Genomic DNA, 19,541 nt, shown 5'->3' on the forward strand with positions numbered 1-19,541 from the left:
TTTTTTTTAAAAAAAATTCTAAACAATTATTATTACGTTAATAAAATTTAAAATAATTAATTATTTTAATATAAAATACTTTGACTTATTTGATTTTGTTTTAAAAAATCTATAAAATACATATTGTTTGCTTTTAAATAAAATATTTTTTTAAAAAAATATTATAATTTAAGGGTGTGTTTGGTAACACTTTTTTAATTAATTTTTTGTTTTTAAAATTAGAAAAGTAAAAATATTTTCCAAAATTATCTTTTATAAAATAGTTTTTACTTTTTAATTTTTTTAATTAAGAATTAAAATTTTGAGAAAATCAAAATTTTTTTAAACAGTTTTTTTTTAATTAATATTTTGGACTCCGATCCCAACTTAGACATTGAAAATTGAATCCAAACCCGGGCCTAGACTTGGACCTGTCCCCAGTCTCGATCTTGGACCAGGCTTTAGACTCGACTTAAATAAAATCAATAAATAAAAATAAAAATAAAATTTACAAAACATATTTTTATTTTTTATATTTTTAAAATTAAAAAATAAAATTGATTATAAAATACATTTTTATTTTTCAAAAATAAAAATTTAAAAATAAAAATATTACCATAAGTCACCTAAATTATTTTATTTTTAATACAAAAAATGAAGATGGCTTACTCTTTTTTTTTTTATTATTTTTTGAGAGGTGGTATAATATATTTTCACTCCTCCCTGATCACCACTTAATTAGCCTTAGTGGGTTCAATGAAGATGGCTTACAGTAAAACAGAAATGCGACCTTGTAGAATTTTTCAATAATTATTATGTAAAAAAAGCCACCAAACAAGACACAGCCACGTGGGAGGGTCCAATAACAATAGAAAGGATGGGTTAACGTGACAAGACGTGATTGGACCAGCGCTGACAATACTTGTACGGAGAACCAAACCCCCATGTTGTGATTCAGAGCCCCTCGTACGGACGAGCCACTTAAATACTAAAAAAAACTCTTACTATATTAGGGTTTTTTATTTTATTATTATTATTATATAATGTTAATAATATTAGGGTTTTTTATTTATTATTATATAATAATAAAAGAGAGAGAGGAGGGTTCTTTTACAGTGCCCGAGGGTGCTCCAAACTCTCCCTGCAACCTCACGTTGGGAAGACTGTCCGCTCACAACTGGCAACCGACAAGAATGTTCGGTGTCTTTCCCTTCGCTCACTTGGCTGCCACCCTCCGCGGCCACCGCCCTGATCGGTTGTCAGTCACCCACCACCACGTGTCATCACGTGCTCTCTAAACCACTCAACTTTCTCTTCTTGTGCATCCATAGGAAGATTTTTCTTTTTATTTTTTATTTTTATTTTAATATATTATTGTTATTTTTTTTTTATATATATATTTTCTGATTGGATGAAGTAATAATGGGTTCACATGTTTTAGCATTTATTCGTTTTTATTTCTTTTTATGGGAGGTGCCTATTTTTTTCTCAAGTGTTTTCCAAAAAGAGAAAGAGATTAGGTTCTTCACACAACCTTGACTTTTCCATATTTTTAATGTTAAATTTACTACTTTATGTATATATATCTCTAGGGTTACTAGCTATATACATTGAAAGATTATTGAAATTTTATTAAATATATACTCGTTAATTTTCTTTTAAAAAAAATTGAGAAAAAAAAACCCAACCCTCTTCCCCATTTTTGCTTTCCTCAGAAAATTTCTCACCTCTTTTCTTGGCTCCCTAAGATGAGATCTATCCAAACTTAGCAATAAAAGAGGATGAAAAGAAAAATCTCATCCTTTGTGTGACTTTCCTTTTTTCGTTAGATTTAAAGTTGGCCCCTTTTTCTATTTTTGGAAACTTTACATCTGGGTTTAATCTCTGATTAGATCAACTAAATTTTTAGTTTTTCTACTCAAATCCATAGTTTTCTCTACTGTGGTTTCCTTCTTCTCAGTTTTGCCATATACACATATAAATAATAGGTTATTAATTTGGAGGATAATAAAAATGGTTAGGGGGAAAACTCAGATGAAGCGAATAGAAAATGCAGCAAGCAGGCAAGTGACCTTTTCGAAGCGTAGAAATGGCCTTTTGAAGAAGGCGTTTGAGTTATCAGTTCTCTGTGATGCTGAAGTTGCACTTATAATTTTCTCTCCAAGAGGAAAGCTCTATGAATTCGCAAGTTCTAGGTACGTTGAAACCCCCTTTCTTTTCTTTATTTTTTCTTTTTTTGCAAAGATTTATCCTCATGAGATCTCATCCCTTTAATCTATATATTACTGGATATATATAATGTGATTATATGTATTTTTCCATATATTTTAATCTATTTTATTTTATTTTTGGGGGGATTTAAGATGAGTCATGAGTAGTGTACGAAATTGAGACATATATAGCTGGAAAATAGTGTACTAGTCTATTAAAACTGCAGCCTTTGAGGTCATATATCATCCACACATCAATGAGGTTCTGATGATATTTTCTCCTTTTTCTTAATTCCATTCTTAGCCTCTGTGATTTTCTTTTTGTGCGTGGTTTTTTCTCATTATAATTAACTCATCTTTCACTGATTCCACGTATTAATTTCTTATAAAGAGAGACTAAGAGTAGGTCAGAAAGTCAACTTGGTTTATCATTACTTAGGTATTATTAGAAAAATTTAAAGTAGTGAAAAGAAACATCATTATATGTACACTCTTCTAATATGTATTACCTAGCCTGAAACTGTATAAGTATATTATGAGCTGTAATATTCCAAAGACAAATTGGGTTTTTTATTTTGAAATACTTAACAATGAGAGATTATTGTTCATCAGATTAAAAAATAAGATTAATTACACGGTGAACTTACCAAGGTCTATTAATAACCAATAAAAAGCCAAGAAGATTACCTGGTTATAAAAGAAGTTATTAGCTTAAAGTAGTGTTATAAAACAACTGATGATATTGCTTAAAAAAAGATGACATTTTTTAGTTAATTTACTATAGCTATAATACATATTTACAAGTGACACAATTAATTAACTCTTGGAATCTTATTTACTGTTTTCAAAGAGGTAACTCTGGGAAAGAGACTGCATGCTGTACTTTGAGCTCTTATTACTATTATAATTTCTACCATTATTTCCTTATATACTGTCAAAAATAATTATAAAAATATATTTTTACTTAAACTTATTAATATTGGTTATTATGAAAAGATGTGTTGCATTTCTTCCAACACTCCTGATCAGTCTCTTATATAACAAATATTTGATATATATTTACACGACTTAGTTATTTGTTGTTCATAAAAAAAAAAATGGAAGAGAGACTTTGTAATATGTGTAAAATATTGTTACGTACGTGTGTTCTGATTATATTTGAAAAGCTCGTCTATCAATGAAATTAATGTATTCAAAATTTATATTATATATATAGTTACTCCAACTTTTTCAATGTTTTCACTAACCTCTTAGGTTCCAACCAAAAATATCTGAAGTTATTTAAAAAAAAAAAAAGGAAAGAAGATATTCCAAACCAATAGGACTTTTAATATATACAATTAAACTTTTAATACTCATTGTTTTCAGCTTTAATCTAGCTAGCTATCTATAGCTGTACTGTGTCTAATAGCTATTACTAGCTATATAGCCTCTCTCTCTAGCTAACATATGTAAGCTAATATACATATGTTTGTTTGATATTGAGATTTTCTGCTTGTACTTAATCATTTACATATACACACATAAATGATTCTCACTACCTAAATCAAAATAATTAAACAAAAAAACTTTACTTATATAATAAAGTTCTAAGAGACGTAATAGAAAGATTATCATTTCTCATACTGAGAAGAAGTATACGGATTAATGACGTTTGTACTCTTCATCTTTGAACCTTTATTGACCATATGATATCAATTTATTTTTTCTTTGATGAAATTATATGATATCGACTTTTGAAAAATCTTTTGTTTTATTACAAAATTGACAGTTTTCTAAAGAGGGTTCATATTTTTAAGTATAACAATTAACTTCTACATTGATTTTACATTTATATAGAATTTTAGCTGGTAAAGTCTAGCGTTAGTTAATCACAGTAGTATAATAATCAAATATTTAGTTCTTGATGAGTTAACGTTTACTTTTTTCAACTTTGGGTTGGAAGATTCGAACTTGAGATTTTTTCTGTGTGAGAAAAAGTATAAAATTACTAGGCTATATATGTTTATGACCACTTATATTAATATTTATTGAGTTCTTATTTCATGGTTTGATGTATCATGTCTAGCAAGGGATATTATAATAAGATCTTAGATATCATGCACGGGGAATATATTTACATCTAACTCTACTTCTATGCCATTCCTTTCACAAAAATGATTCATATATTTTATTAGATTGTATGCATGTTCATTAATGGATGGATAGATTCTGATATTGAACTAAATAATTAAGTATAGAAAAGTAAATTGTAATGATTTTCAATTAATAGTATATAGTCCCAATATTAAATAAATTTATTTGAATTGACACGTAGGAGGTTGTTAGGTACCCCTGAAGCCTTTTAACATTTCTCAATATTACTTTAAGTTACTTTTTGGTTAATTCATTTCTACGGGTTTTCTAGGAGGGTGTTACGATGTATATGTGTAGTTGCTTTTTTTCTTTGCATATATATTAGACCTTATAAAAAAAAAACCCAGCCATAGGAATAGTTTTTGCTTTCTGTCTGTTAGGGGGTTGCACCCTTTTTTGCTTCCATTTATCTTTGTTTGGCTTTTTTGCTCTTTAGTTTTGGTTAATGAAATTTTCAGTTATGAAAAAAAGAAAAAATTGTTTTTGCTATTTGGTTTGTACTTATGATAATAATTTCTTTATCTGTTATTTGGGTTAATGTCACTCATTATTGTAATACATTAATTGCATGTGTTCCTACTTTGTTATAAATAGAAGAATACTGTCTTTAGTGTGACAATTTTTTAGTCACAACATAATTTTTTTGTGACTAAATGTGACTTTCAGTCACAATAAAAAATTATTTGTGATTAAAACATAACATTTAGACACAAGTTGCCACTATTTTAGTTTTAGCCACAATAAGTATTGTAACTAAAAACACATTTAGTCACAATAAATTGTAATTTTTGTGACAAATACCTTAAGCCACGGACCTTTTAGTCACAACATAAGAATAATAATTTACAATTAGTCACAACTTTTTTACTTTTAGTCACAAATTTTATTGTGACTAAAAGTACAATTTTTTTGTAGTGTCGATCAGTTATATATATATATTAAAAAACATATATATAGTATATATATATTAATTTAAATATTTATGCTAAATATAATTAATAAATAACTAGATAAAAAAACTCTCTTTGGGTTACCCTATAGTTGTAGGCCGATTCCTCAAATATATAATAAATTTTTAGGTGAATATTAAACTAATTAAGAATGTGTTGTATATATGTATTTCAATTATGGGTAAATTGCGGTATAAATATTTAATGTTTTAGATTTTATACACTTAAATACCTAATATTTATTTTTGGAGGCAAAAATACTTAATGTTACAATTCTCTTACACCGTTACTACTATTTCTGTTAACTCATAAATATAGACCCGTGAAGGGTTCAGATGCATTACATTTATTTTTATTTTATTTTAAAACTTAATATTCTTAATATCAGAAATTAAATGATACTTGTTCCAAAAAAAAAAAAGAAAACCAATTCTCATAACAATTTTCACATGATACTGACACTTTAATTCGATAATCATGTTCCATATACTGCACTGGTTCACTCAGCTATGGTAATTTAGTATTGCATCTTTTTTTTTAATAAGTAGTATTTAGTTTTTGATATTAAGAATATTAAATTTTAAAATAAAATAAATAAATATAATGCATTTGAGCCCTCCACGTGTCTATATTTATGATAAGTTAACGGAAGTGGTAGTAACGGTGTAAGAGAATTGTAACATTTAGTATTTTTGCCTCCAAAAATAAACATTAGGTATTTAAGTGTATAAAATCTAAAACATTAAGTATTTATGCCACAATTTACCATTTTATATTAATAATATACCTTAATTATTAATTCTCATCAGATCTAGAGAGAAATGAGAATGATATACATTGTCATTCTGTCGAAACTCGAAACTAAAATCTTTAATTAAGTCATTGTAATATCTAATTATAGACTAATTATGTGTACATATATACATGCATCATGCATACATTCATATTTCAAGTACATATATAATATTGTAGTATAATATCTGATGATTGTTTAATAGGTGAAAGAAATGTTTCACGTGGTTTCCAAGCTTTTTCATTGATCAGAATTACATGGGTATTAAGGTTTTCAATTTTAGAAGGTTGATATGCTAATCAAATTTAATTAAGTGGGGTAATAAGCTATGGTTTGAGAACTATCAACTTTTTCCAAAATAAATTGTATAATGTCCAAACAACTCCCCTTAATTTATTATATACATAAGTAAATCTTGTATTCTACATTATTCACTTTTATTTCTTGCTTCACTTTGTTTTCTTCTTAACTACTTAAACCTGATCAATTGAGTTAGACGAAAAGAGAAACTATAATCTTATAGAGATAAGCGTTTCTATATGTTGTTGGAATTGGAACACTATTTCTTTGTTTCTAATAAGATTATAAGTTTCTCTTTTAAAAACGAATTGTGTACTTATTGTTTAATTAATAATCTCAAGTGACATTAACTCAATTATTAGATGAAACTTAGAATATTGTAGTTTCTATATGATTGTCCGAAAATCAATAATTATACTTTTTTTTTTTATTTGATATTAGGGGAGAGAAATTAAAACTTGAACCTCTTCTTAGTTTCAAATCACCACTTATTCCTATGACCATTTTTTTTTTCTTTTGTTGATTTTGGTAAAGATTTTTTTTTTTATTAAAAAAGATTATATATATGTTCAAAATATAAGAAAAAGTTTAAATTAATGAACATAAAATATATTTATATTAATGTTTATTGAGAATAATTACCGAAATTGGTAGGAAAGTATATGTAATATAAACCAATTCATCTTATATCAGGTATTGACAATTATTTAAACAAATAGGGAATTACGTTTTTTTTTATATGAATACTTAAGTTGACATCAAGAGAAACCATCAATATATTACTTGCATATTATTGTATGTAAAAGTATAGTTATTGACTTGACCAACACCAATACATGACAAAAAAACACAATGTGAGAGTGATGATTACAAAATAAATAAATACTTGGTTATACCTAAATATAGTGAGTGGCGTACACATCCAATGCAAATTACACTTTAGTCCAAACCACATGCACTGGCTAGCTAGTGCAATTGACAGTGAATACACTCAAATCTTTAGCAACTGAAATCAAAAACCCCCATTTTAGATCCTTACATCACTCAAATAAAGTTTCACAGTACATAACTCTAGAAAGCTTTAGAGAGAACATAACAAGTAATAATATATATGAGCTTTTGATTGTCCCAAAGGCCTAGCCTTTTACCGGCTCTAATCCTAGAAAGACTTCGTGAATTAGTTGTAAAACATATGTAACTAACTAAATTATATTTGACCCTTGATAAGATCACATATACACAACACAATTATGCAAGAATAATAAGATTAGCAACAAAAAAAAAAAAAAAACCAAAATTAGTTAGATTCACATATTGAAGGTAGCTGTTACACTAGGAAAATGGCATATAGACTTATTAGTAATTTATTAGTGTTTTCTTAATTTTGTATTTTCAATTTAGTATAAATATGTAATGCGATTTGACTTAATGATTATGAATGCGAATTAAGAGTTTTCATATTGGAGATTGATACTGTATTGTATCACTGGTGGCCTCCAGAGAGCAGCGTGTTGCCTGAGTTGAGAGAGTCAGAGGTGCCTTAGCCGATGTGCGATAGTGTATTAGAGTTAGTTTCACATTATTTATGTGTGAAAATAAATCATCATATATAAGATGAATGAACCACCCTCCCACTGTTAATTGGTTTTAAGAAAAAACCTCATTCACCTATCTCAAATTTTAACATAACGCTCAAACACATCTAATTTCTCCATTTGAACATTGAAATGATGTTGGAGATGCAACTCCATCACCTTTAACATATCAGCAAAGATTTTGTTAAAGGTCCTCATGGCAAAAGGTCATCTCTCAATGAAATCTCTCACCAAAACACTCTCAATGAAAGCACTATGATAGAACACAGTCTTCAAAACCGTAGTCATTTCCAATAGAAAATCACCTAGGTGGCCTTTGATTGGAGGTAATGGAATGGAAACAATTTTCATTTCATTCCTTTGTTTAGTTACATTTTACTAAAAGGGGATGCGAATCAATTGTATGAGATTGATTCCCATTCATTTGTTTACTAAATTTTGAAATGGGAGAAACTAATGGAATCCACACAAATTTAGGAGAAAATAAAGAGAAATGTTCTTCTTCCATTTTCATAAGGAATACTTTTCCTTTTCCTTAACTTATTTTATATTCATTAAGAATAAAAAAGAGAAATATGCCCTTCAAAAATATATAAATAAAAAATAATTACATGTTCTAACAATGATAATTTAGTCAAATTAAGTCATTCCGATTACCTATCCTGATTATGTAAACAAAATAAAATGAATATGATTTTCTTTCCGGTTAGTTTAGTAAACAACAAAATAAAATATTGTTTCCGATTATTTTATATTTTAATCCGATTGATTTCTTCCATTGATTATTCTGATTCCAATTACAGTTTAATAAACGCGCCATTAAAGTAATGGAATGTCATTCTAATGGAATGACCTTTCCACTATTTTGGTAGAATGACTATTCCATTTTGAAATAGAAAGAAAGACCATTCCAAAACATGATGAGAAAAAATTTAATAATTTTTTTATGCATTTTAAATTTTATTCCATTCCTATTCTTATTTCTATTCCCATTTCTATTCCTATGTTTTCATTCCTTCCAACTAAACGCTACCTTCTCATCCATTTCATTCATAGTGCTTAAGTCAAATAACACTACATATTTATACTAATTAAGCTAGGCAATGAAGGCACAAAGATAAGAAAAAACTAACAAATTACTGATAAGCTTATATACGGCCATGTTCCTAGTGTAACATAACTAGAGAAAAAAAAAACAAAAGTAGTGTCTATCTTTGCTAATTCAAATGATGCTTTGTATTCTTAAAATATCAGTCAACGGAACGGAGATGAAAAATTGTGATGTGATTGGAGGTTTTTGTGTAACCTTAGTTGAATCCACTAAAGTCTTTAACCAGTGGACTACTACCTCCCAAAATCAAGAACAAAGTTTCACCCAATCCTAAACTTTAGAGAAAACATAAAAGGCAAGTATTCTGAGCTTATAATTAGTTATTAGAGAAAATCTAGCCTAGTATAAGCTCGACTCCGAGAATTGGTTATAACAAAAACTAACTTAGTAAAGGTTTAACTCTTAACCCCAATAGTAATCATCAGATTATTTGGGTCATATATTACAACAATAGTGGAATATTGTTCAACGGGAACATAATTGTTTTCAAAGATCGTACACATGGGTTCTTTAGAAGGGGATTAATTAAGTTCCATTTCAAAAAGTTATTTGTTAGAGAATTACATATTGCTCATGTGTCGAAAATAATACATATATATGATATATAAATTAATTATTTTTTTTTATTACCAATTAATTTTGAAATAAAACCATACCATACACTCACCTATAATCCGATCCACAAATTAAAAATGTTCGAGAAAAAGTAGAGCCACCAAAAGAATCCAAAGGATAGTGAGCTAAAAAAAACTGTTTGTGATCAAGCTGTCGATTGGTGAGAAAAAAAAATAGCTACCATCTTGAAGGGATATTAGAAAATTATCTCATATTGCTAATGTATGAAAAAATAATACCATATATAAGATACATAGAATACTCATCTCAATCTCAATTAATGTTGAAATGAAACCCATTCATCTTACCCTACACCAAACATCATCATACTTACTCCACACCAAACTTGCGCATTCTACCATTATTGAATGGAATGGTATTATAGTATACTTTTAGTCACAACAAAACTTGTGATTAAAATTGAAAAAATTGTGACTAATTATAAATTATTATTTCTATGTTGTGACTAAAATGTTCATGACTAAAAATATTAGTCATATAAAAATTACAATTTGTTGTGACTAAATGTATTTTTAGTTACAATACTTGTTGTGACTAAAATTAAATTAGTGACAACTTATAAATAAATACTATGTTTTAGTCATAAGTAACATTTTGCTGTAACTAAAAGTCACATTTAATCACAAAAAAAAATTATGTTGTGACTAAAATGTTGTTACTAAAAGTAAGAGTTTTTTATAGTGTTATATGTGTATACATACAAAGACCAACATGCATGTGAAGTATGATATAGCTTCGTGAGGATTCATCTCAAAAATTAAATAAGTATTATATATTTATACCAACTTTAAACTCCTTTGTTGTAATGCTTTGCCATTGTACACTCACAAACTCACAAAGTTATAAAACATAAATTACTATCTTTGTATGGTTATAGCTATTTTCATGGAAAACTCTACCAATCTACCTTACCTCTCCTTAAAAGAAGTTATGTTATATTATGTGCCAAAGATGACAATGATGTCTAAATTGAGCTGTTATTATAGTATAGATTATATATTATGGTATTTTGTTATGTTTGACTGTATGAAATCATTAAGTAGAAACGTATTATTTAAGTTGTCCACGAACATGAATTTTCAGTTGCATATTGTTTGTTGTGGTATCTATTATCTATAGTACAAGTACTTGATGAGCCAAAAACTATAGATATAATTGAAGTGATATAGCCAAGAAAGTTATTTATTATATAAGTTTGTTAAGTGAATATCTATACATAGTCTTATGTTTTTGAATCCAAATAAGTAACAGTTAGATTTAGATTAGCAAAGAATCAAAGTTATGGGAAGTACGAGGTCTTAAACTTTGAGTCACAATATATTCCAAAAATGTGGTTTAATTCTACTTTAAGTTGCACGCTTTTTGGTTTCTATATATTTATTAGTTTTCCAAGTAGAATATGGTTGAGATATCTGGTCCTACATTGGTCCAAGTGTATCAGCTGGGTTTTCAAGAATAAACTTCTAGCATTATCTTAACATTAATTGGTTGTAGTTAATATTAATCTTTGTCTAGCTTTGAGTGATGTTTCTGGTTTATTAGTGACTCATAGGTGTTGAAAATATACTCATTTGAACTTATTAGTTGAATACTTTGATAATTAGATGATGAGGCTATAGCCTAGCTAGTGTGTGTCTAACATCCCTTTGGAACAAAGTTGTTATAACTTATATAATTTTCATGAATATAAATATATATATTTATAGAGAGAGAAAAATAGGAAAGAACGAAAAATACTGAAGCTTTTATCTTAGCTAGATTTGGGATTAATTTTCCTTGCCAAGGAACTCTTCATAAAAATTAGTCCTATATGGAACTGTTATGAACAACACAAGAAAAGAGTTAGTATTAAATGATTTTAAATTGAAAACCAAATGCAACTGTTATTTAAGAAGGTTTTTCCCTCCCAATTAATTTGTAAATATGTTATCAAGAGTAACCAATGTTAAGCTTCTGCATTTTAAGCTCATAATAGTAAGTGCACACAAACTGTACAACAAAACATTACACCTAGCTAGTGATATAACAATATTTTTTAACTGTGGATTTCTTCTTAATCAAATGTAATTGACTTCAAAACACTGTCATGTCACGTGGTGTAATTTGTTTAGGGCAGGGGCAGTTGCATGTGCACCTATGAGCAACTATAATGGAAATACCATGAAAAATGTTAGGGAGCACTTTAAGGTATATAGTACCACAAGAGGTGATATGTCGCTATTAGTGCAATTCAATATTGGGTCCAATACATTTTGATTTAAAAAATAACATAGAAAACTAATAACCACTCACAATACGTCACGTCGATCAGTATAATACTAGGTACTTTAAGGTGCCTAATAGCAATGCTCCATTTAAAAAGAGCCAACAATCTCTATATCATTCTAAAATAATATAATATTGTATCTTCTCTCTCATCCGCTTTATTTTAAGCCACTTTATTTCTAAAATTATTTTAATATTAAGCACCTCTAAAAATTATCAGTATGGATCCACATATTTTATTTAAATATTAAATTATTACACTTTTAATTTAGAAAAAAATAAATAAATAACCCAACCTACCATTGCTTGACAGTAGCATTCGTGAAAACCTTCTCCTACATCTTTAATGTTGAAACACCCATGGGTGATAACCCACCAACTGACACACCCTGCGAAGTGTCACGTGCTCACCTTTGCATCACTTAACTTGTAACGTGCCATCTTAACACACATGTTACACGAAACAACGTCTGTAAGCTCCGCATAGGAGCTGCTCTAAGAGGCAGCCATGGCGCAACCTAAAGAAAAATTCTTATAAAATGTGTGTATAAATAAAATTATATATATATCTTTGTAAATTAGTTGGTTGGACCTTAAACCAAGTTAAACGAAACTAAACCAAACCAACACTACAAATAAAAGCTACATTTAATGACAAGTTCTTAGTCACAACATGAATTTATTGTGACTAAATGTAATTTTTATTCACAATAAAATGTTAGTTATGACTAAAATATAGTATTTAGATATAAGTTATCACTAATTTAGTTTTAGTCACAACAAATATTGTGACTAAAAATATATTTATTTAGTCACAACAAATTATAATTTTTGTGACTAATATCTTTAACACGGACTTTTTAGTCACAACACAAGAATAATGATTTATAATTAGTCACAATATTTTACTTTTAATCACAACTTTTATTGTGACTAAAAATAAGATTTTTTTTTGTAGTACAATCTACTTAAGAATAAATTATTTTGTTTGTAACCATGATTTGTATTTGTTCTAAGTTTCTTAAATGATTGTTCCTTTTTTTTTTACTAAAACTTCTTTTTAAAGTTCATAATAAATAAATAATAATAATTCTCAAAATAATAGTTTCATCAATCAATATCAATATTATATTGTTTCAAAATATCAATATTGCATCTTAAAAATATTAGGTGCATATTAATTTGGCAGTTTTATTTGATTTGAACTTTGGCTTGAAATCCTAGATACCATTAACCCCAGATTTAGTGCATATTTTGTCCATGTATCATCACTCATAATTTTTTTATATAGATAAGATGACTCTACAGTCCACTTAATCAGCAACTATTATTTTTTATTTTGAATCTCAATTCTATTCTAGGAAAGGACTTTCTGCTAATATATGATATATTTGTGTCCCTATTATTTTTCCAAGCTTATCTAAATTAAATTGAGAATGAGTCATATATTCACTGTTAAGTCTTCATGCTTTGACCTAGTTTCATTGGAATAGCCAAAAACAATCACACATTTGTATAAGATGAACACAAGAACATATAACTCAAATGTAGATTTTTCTTTCACAGAAAATATATATGAATAAGTAATATATTTATTGAAGTGAAGTGATATATGATCCAATGCCTATTTATAAGCTTATGTTCGGTGTTAGAAAAATAACAGATAAATCGGCCAATCAATGATGACTGTCTCTAAGTAATTAACTAACTCTGTCAGAGTGACCAAGTAACTAGATTAGCAATTAACTAACAATTTCTCAACCTAATTGCTAATCTAGGCATTATAGAATAGTAAAAAAATATAGTCATGTTTAAGAAAAATTTGCTGAAACATGTAGTAAAGCTAAACAATTTCTAAATTTCGATGAGGGAAGCACTTTGGTGAGCATATCCATTGGGAATTCTTCAGTTGCAATCTTAGCAAGTTTCACGTACTTTACCTTCTGTGATAACATCTCGAATAAAATGAAGCCTTATATCTATATGCTTAGTCCTTTCATGAAAGACCTAATTTTTGTTCAAGTATAGTGCACTTAGATTATCATAGTGCACTATTACACTTCTTCTTCTACTCCCAGCTCCCTTGGTAATCATATAAAGAAAATAGCTTCTTTTATAGCTTCACTGCAGGCCATATACTCTGCCTCAGTGGTTTAAAGTGCCATAGTAGCTTGCAAATTAGCTTTTCAACTTATAGTGCACCCTCGAAGGTGAAAAACATAACCTGTCTAGGACCTTCTGGTGTCTAATCACCAGCATAATCTAAATTTACAAAGCCCTCCACCTCTGTAGAGTTGTTGTTTGGTCCATACACCAATCCTATTCTGCTTGTGCCTTTCAAGTACTTCAAAAGTCACACCATGATTTAAATCTAGTCTTGTGTATCTCATTAGATACATTAGGCTTCTTACCAAGCTTGCATAAGGAACTTTAGACATGTAGCTTTCTTCTTAACTGTTGGTTGGGGCTTGAGTGTGGGAGAGTTTAAATTGATGTCAAATTAGTGTGTAACTGGTTTTACATCTGTCATTGAGAATTTCTTTAAAATCTTAGAGATGTAACCTTCTTGAGACATGTTTAGAATCCTCTCTTAATGATTTCAATCCCTAAGATCTTATTTGCAGATCCAAGATCTTTCATCTCAAATTCTCTATTCAACACAATTTTCACTTTCCTAATTTCCTCCTTGTCCTTCCTGGCTATCAATATGTCATCGACATACAAGAGTTGGTAAACTATTGCTTTAGAATTTGTCATATACACAAAAATTTCATATGCACTTCTCTTAAAGCTTGATTTGATCACAAACTCATCAAACCGTTTGTGTCACTGTCTTGGTGACTATTTTAGCCCATATAGAAATCTCTTCAAAAGGCACACTTCATATTCTATCCCTTTATCTTCAAACCCTGTGGCTGTCTCATTAGGATGTTCTCTTCTAAATCTCCATGTAGAAAATCAAGTTGCTTTAGTTCTAGCTCTAGGTCCTCAGTAGCTACTAAACTTAGTAACATTCTAAATGAGGTATGTTTTAAAATAGAGGAGAAATATCTCATTATAGTCAATGCCTTGCCTCTGTGTAAAGCATCTAGCTACTAATCTAGTTTTGTACCTTAACTTCTCTACCCTTAGAATCACATCCTTATGCTTAAACACCCATTTATAGCTGATAACCTTATTTCCCACTGGTTTCTTGACCAATATTCAAGTCTTGTTTTTCTTCAGTGAGATTACTTCTTCACCCATTGCATTATTCCTTTTCTCCCTATCAATTGACCACATTGCCTCCTCATAAGATGTAGGCTATTCCCCATTTATGCCAGCTATGTTCAGTGCATAATGCCCTACATCATCATAACCCAATCTTTTAGGAGCTTTGATAGGCCTTTTTTTCCGTATCCCTTATTAGCTGATAGTCATTTTCTTCCTTAACTTGTTTAGTTTCATCTTCAGACTGATCAGACAAGTTTGTTACACTAATGGCTTATGGTGTTGATACTACTTGGACCTGAGAATGATCATTTATGATCTCCACCTCAGTCTGAGATATCATGTTGCTGTTGTTAGATACCTCATAGTCATCTCTTGCCTTTCCTTTAAGTATGTCTCTATATAGCTCACTTCCATTGAAGATCATATCCATGCTGATGAAGAACTTCTGGTGGTTTCCAGCTTCTATACTCATCAACTTATACCACTTTACACGATTATGATAACCAAGGAAGATACACATCCTTGCCCTTTGGTTCTAACTTATCCCGTCTCACATGGGCATAAGCAACACGCCCAAAGATTTTGAGATTTTCATAGGCTGCAGGCCTTCTTGGCCAGATTTCAATGGGAGTCTTGAATTCTATTGTTGAGGAAGGACATCTTTCAGTTAAATATGTTGTTTTCACCACTGCCTCTCCCTAAAAACCCTTTGGTAAGACTGAGTTAATCAACATACACCTTACCCTCTCAAAAATGGTCATGTTCATTCAATAAGCAATGACATTTTGTTGAGGGTTGTTTGGTATTATCTTATGCCTTCCTATGCCCACCTTTCTGCAATAGTTAATGAATTCATCTGAACAAAATTCTAGCCCATTGTCTGTTCTTAGCTTTTTAACTCTCTTTCCAGTTTGATTTCGTAACAAGGTTTTCATTCTAGAAACTTGTTAAAAGCATCAGACTTATTCTTCAAAATATAAGTCAAGCTATATCTTGAAAAATCATCTAAAAGGAGTAAGAAGTACTTGGGTTCACCTTTTGTTGCTGTCCTTAAGGGTCCTGTTGAGTCTACAACTCGAATGCCATACAACCAAACCAGTTACAATGCTTATGAAACAACAAACTGAATATAGCTCTTTATTAATGAATGTCAATCTTTACAATGAATGGTGTTGTGTCTTAGTTTCAAGTGATAAAATAGGGACTTTATATAGACTAGTCCAATAGGCTTGACACTTGAAACTAACAGCACACACTTAACAGAATTAACCGACTTTAGAGCTTAACTAACTAACTGTCTTAACTATACTAACGGTCACAACTAACTACAATTTCCACCTTGATCGATAGTACAGTAGGAATCAACAGAAAAAACAGAGACAGTTAATCAGTAACAGTACAATCAAAGCAACAAATACATTTGACAACATAGGACAGTGACTATCCTAAAATTCCAAGTATCTTCAAGCAATGCTTGAATTTTGCTGCAGTAACAGCCTTAGTCAGCATGTTTGAGGGGTTTTCTGCTAATTTGATCTTTCCATCTGCAATCACCTCTCTAATGAAATGTAACCTCACATCAATGTGCTTGGTACGTTCGTGAAACATCTGATTTCTGCTTAAGTGCAATGCACTTTGACTGTCACTGTGCACATGTATCTGTCTTTGAGTTAAACCAAAATCTGTGGCCATTCCTTTTAGCCACAAAGCTTCTTTAACAGCTTCAGTGCAGGCTATGTACTCAGCCTCTGTTGTTGAGAGAGCTACAATGGTCTGCAAGTTAGCTTTCCAACTAATTGTGCAACCATTTAGGCAAAACACATAGCCTGTTTGTGACCTTCTGGTGTCTGAATCACCAGCATAATTCGAGTCAACATACCCTGTGATTTTTGGAGTTTCAGACCCTGAATTATATCTTAGTCCCAGAGTGGATGTTCCCTTCAAATACCTCATCATCCACTTCACTGCTTTCCTATGCTCAATCCCTGGATTGTGCATAAATCTACTAACCATGCTCATAGCATAGCATAAGTCTGGCCTGGTGCAAATCATAACATACATGATGCTTCCAACCAAGTTTGTGTATGGCACCTTCTCCATATACTTGATTTCATCATCTGTTGTGGGTGCTTGCATGTTAGATAGCTTGAAATGCTGAGCTATAGGTGTGCTAACAGGTTTGGCATCTTGGAAACCAAACCTAGTTAACAACTTTGAGATGTACCCTGTCTGAGATAGAATTAATTCTCTTTTATTTCTGTCTCTGCAGATTTCTATTCCCAGAATTTTCTTGGCTGGCCCAAGATTTTTCATCTCAAATTCAGTGCATAGCATCTCTTTTACCTTGTTGATATCCTCCATGTATTTGCCTGCAATTAACATGTCATCAACATAGAGTAATAGGTAAACATTTGATTTTACCTTAGAACTCTTGATGTAAATACAGCTATCATATGCACACCTTTTGAAACCCGATTTGACTATATACTCATCAAACCTCTTATACCATTGTCTTGGTGATTGCTTAAGTCCATATAGAGATTTCTTAAGCAAAAACACATGATCTTCTTTTCCCTCAACCTCAAAGCCCTCTGGTTGTCTCATGAATATCTCCTCTTCCAATTCTCCATGCAAAAAGGTTGTTTTAACATCCATTTGCTCAAGTTCAAGATCCTGAATTGCTACCATTGCTAGAATCATTCTAATTGAACTATGCTTCACTACTGGTGAAAAAATCTCATGAAATCCACCCCTTCCTTCTGTGTGAAGCCTCTTGCAACCAACCTAGCCTTGTACCTTGCTTCTTCAACTCCTGGAATCTCTTCCTTGTACTTGTACACCCATTTGCAACTTATTATTTTTCTGTCAGAGGGTCTTATTATTAGTATCCAGGTCTTGTTTTTGATTAAAGACCTAATCTCATCTTTCATTGCACCATTCCATTTGACTCTTTCTTTTGACTCCATTGCCTCCTTGTAAGATCTAGGCTCATTCTCACAGAATTCATACACTACAAAAGCATAGTGTATGATATTGCATATCCAAATCTTTATGGAGCCCTAGTAGTTCTTCTAGTTCTATCCCTGGTCAGTTGGTATTGAAGAATACTTGGATCCTCATCTTCTTCCAATTCCAACTCTCCTTGACCAGTTACCTCTCCACCTTCATCTTCTGCATCCAATTCAGTTTCAGTAACCATTTCTGGTGTGAATCCTTGATTCTCTGGTGCCATGTTCGTTTCAGGTTCCACCTCAAACTGAACACTGTCATTTTTCTCAGAGTTGGTGTTTGATTTTGCCTCTAGTGTATCCTTGTACACTTTGTCTTCTTCAAATACCACATCTCTGCTTATGAAAAACTTTTGGTGATTGCCACCCTCTATGCTCCATAGTTTACATCCCTTCACTCTTTCTGGATATCCAAGAAAAACACACTTCCTTGCCCTTGGTTCCAGCTTGTCTTGCTTGATGTGAGCATATGCAATACACCCAAAAGTTCTTAATTTTTCATAGTCTGCAGAATGACCAGTTCTTGCTTCAACTGGTGTCTTAAATCCTATTGCAGATGAAGGACATCTATTTATCAAATAGCAGGCTGTAACAGCTGCTTCAGCCCAGAAATTTCTAGGTAATCCTGAGTGTATCAACATCCATCTGACCCTCTCCATTATGGTCCTATTCATTCTCTCTGCAAGACCATTTTGTTGAGGGTTCCTAGGGACAGTGAGATGCTTGGCAATCCCTTGTTGTTTGCAGTATTCCTTGAAGAAATCTGAACAGAATTCCAAGCCATTATCTGTTCTCAACTTCTTTAGCTTCCTACCAGTTTGATTTTCAAGTAATACTCTCCATTCCTTAAACTTTGAAATCACTTCATGCTTGTGTTTCAAAATGTGAATCCGTACATACCTAGAGTAATCATCAATTAGGGTAAGAAAGTACCTTGCTCCTCCTCAGGAAATGACTCTAGAGGGCCCACCCAGATCTGAATGGACATAGTCCAATGTGTTTTTGGAGCAGTGTAATCCTACCCCAAATTTCTGCTTTGTTGACTTGCCTAAGACACATTGTTCACAGAATTGCAGATCTCTTTCAACTTTCTTTCCTAGTAACCCTTTCTTGATCAAAATCTCTAATCCTTTCAAACTGACATGGCCTAACCTTCTGTGCCATAACACAGATGAGTTTACCATTTCTTTGGAAGCAATAGATACAAAATTCTTGGCTGTACTTCCTTGCAAAACATACACACCATTGATTATTGTACCTTTCATAATGACTCTTTCTCCTTATGTAACCTTGAGAACTCCACCTTCAACCTTTAATGAGAATCCACTATTGTCTAACATAGCTA

At 30.6% G+C, this 19,541-nt stretch overlaps 1 protein-coding gene across 4 annotated transcripts in view; it reads left to right on the top strand.

Annotated features, from left to right (window-relative positions):
• Nucleotides 1-1,403: 1,403 nt before the first annotated feature.
• LOC115716986 (agamous-like MADS-box protein AGL19) overlaps nt 1,404-19,541 on the top strand; it is a 39,171-nt gene continuing 21,033 nt past the window's right edge. Inside the window, exon 1 of one of the 4 annotated variants that reach the window (XM_061115632.1) lies at nt 1,404-2,174. In XM_061115632.1, the coding sequence (XP_060971615.1) occupies nt 1,993-2,174 (182 nt within the window). In that variant the 5' untranslated portion in view covers nt 1,404-1,992. The remainder of the gene's footprint in view (nt 2,175-19,541) is intronic. The other 3 variants (XM_030645911.2, XM_061115634.1, XM_061115633.1) reach the window with 3 other exon arrangements.

The sequence above is a fragment of the Cannabis sativa genome, chromosome 5, assembly GCF_029168945.1.
Source record: "Cannabis sativa cultivar Pink pepper isolate KNU-18-1 chromosome 5, ASM2916894v1, whole genome shotgun sequence".
In the NCBI taxonomy this organism is placed as follows: Eukaryota; Viridiplantae; Streptophyta; class Magnoliopsida; order Rosales; family Cannabaceae; genus Cannabis; species Cannabis sativa.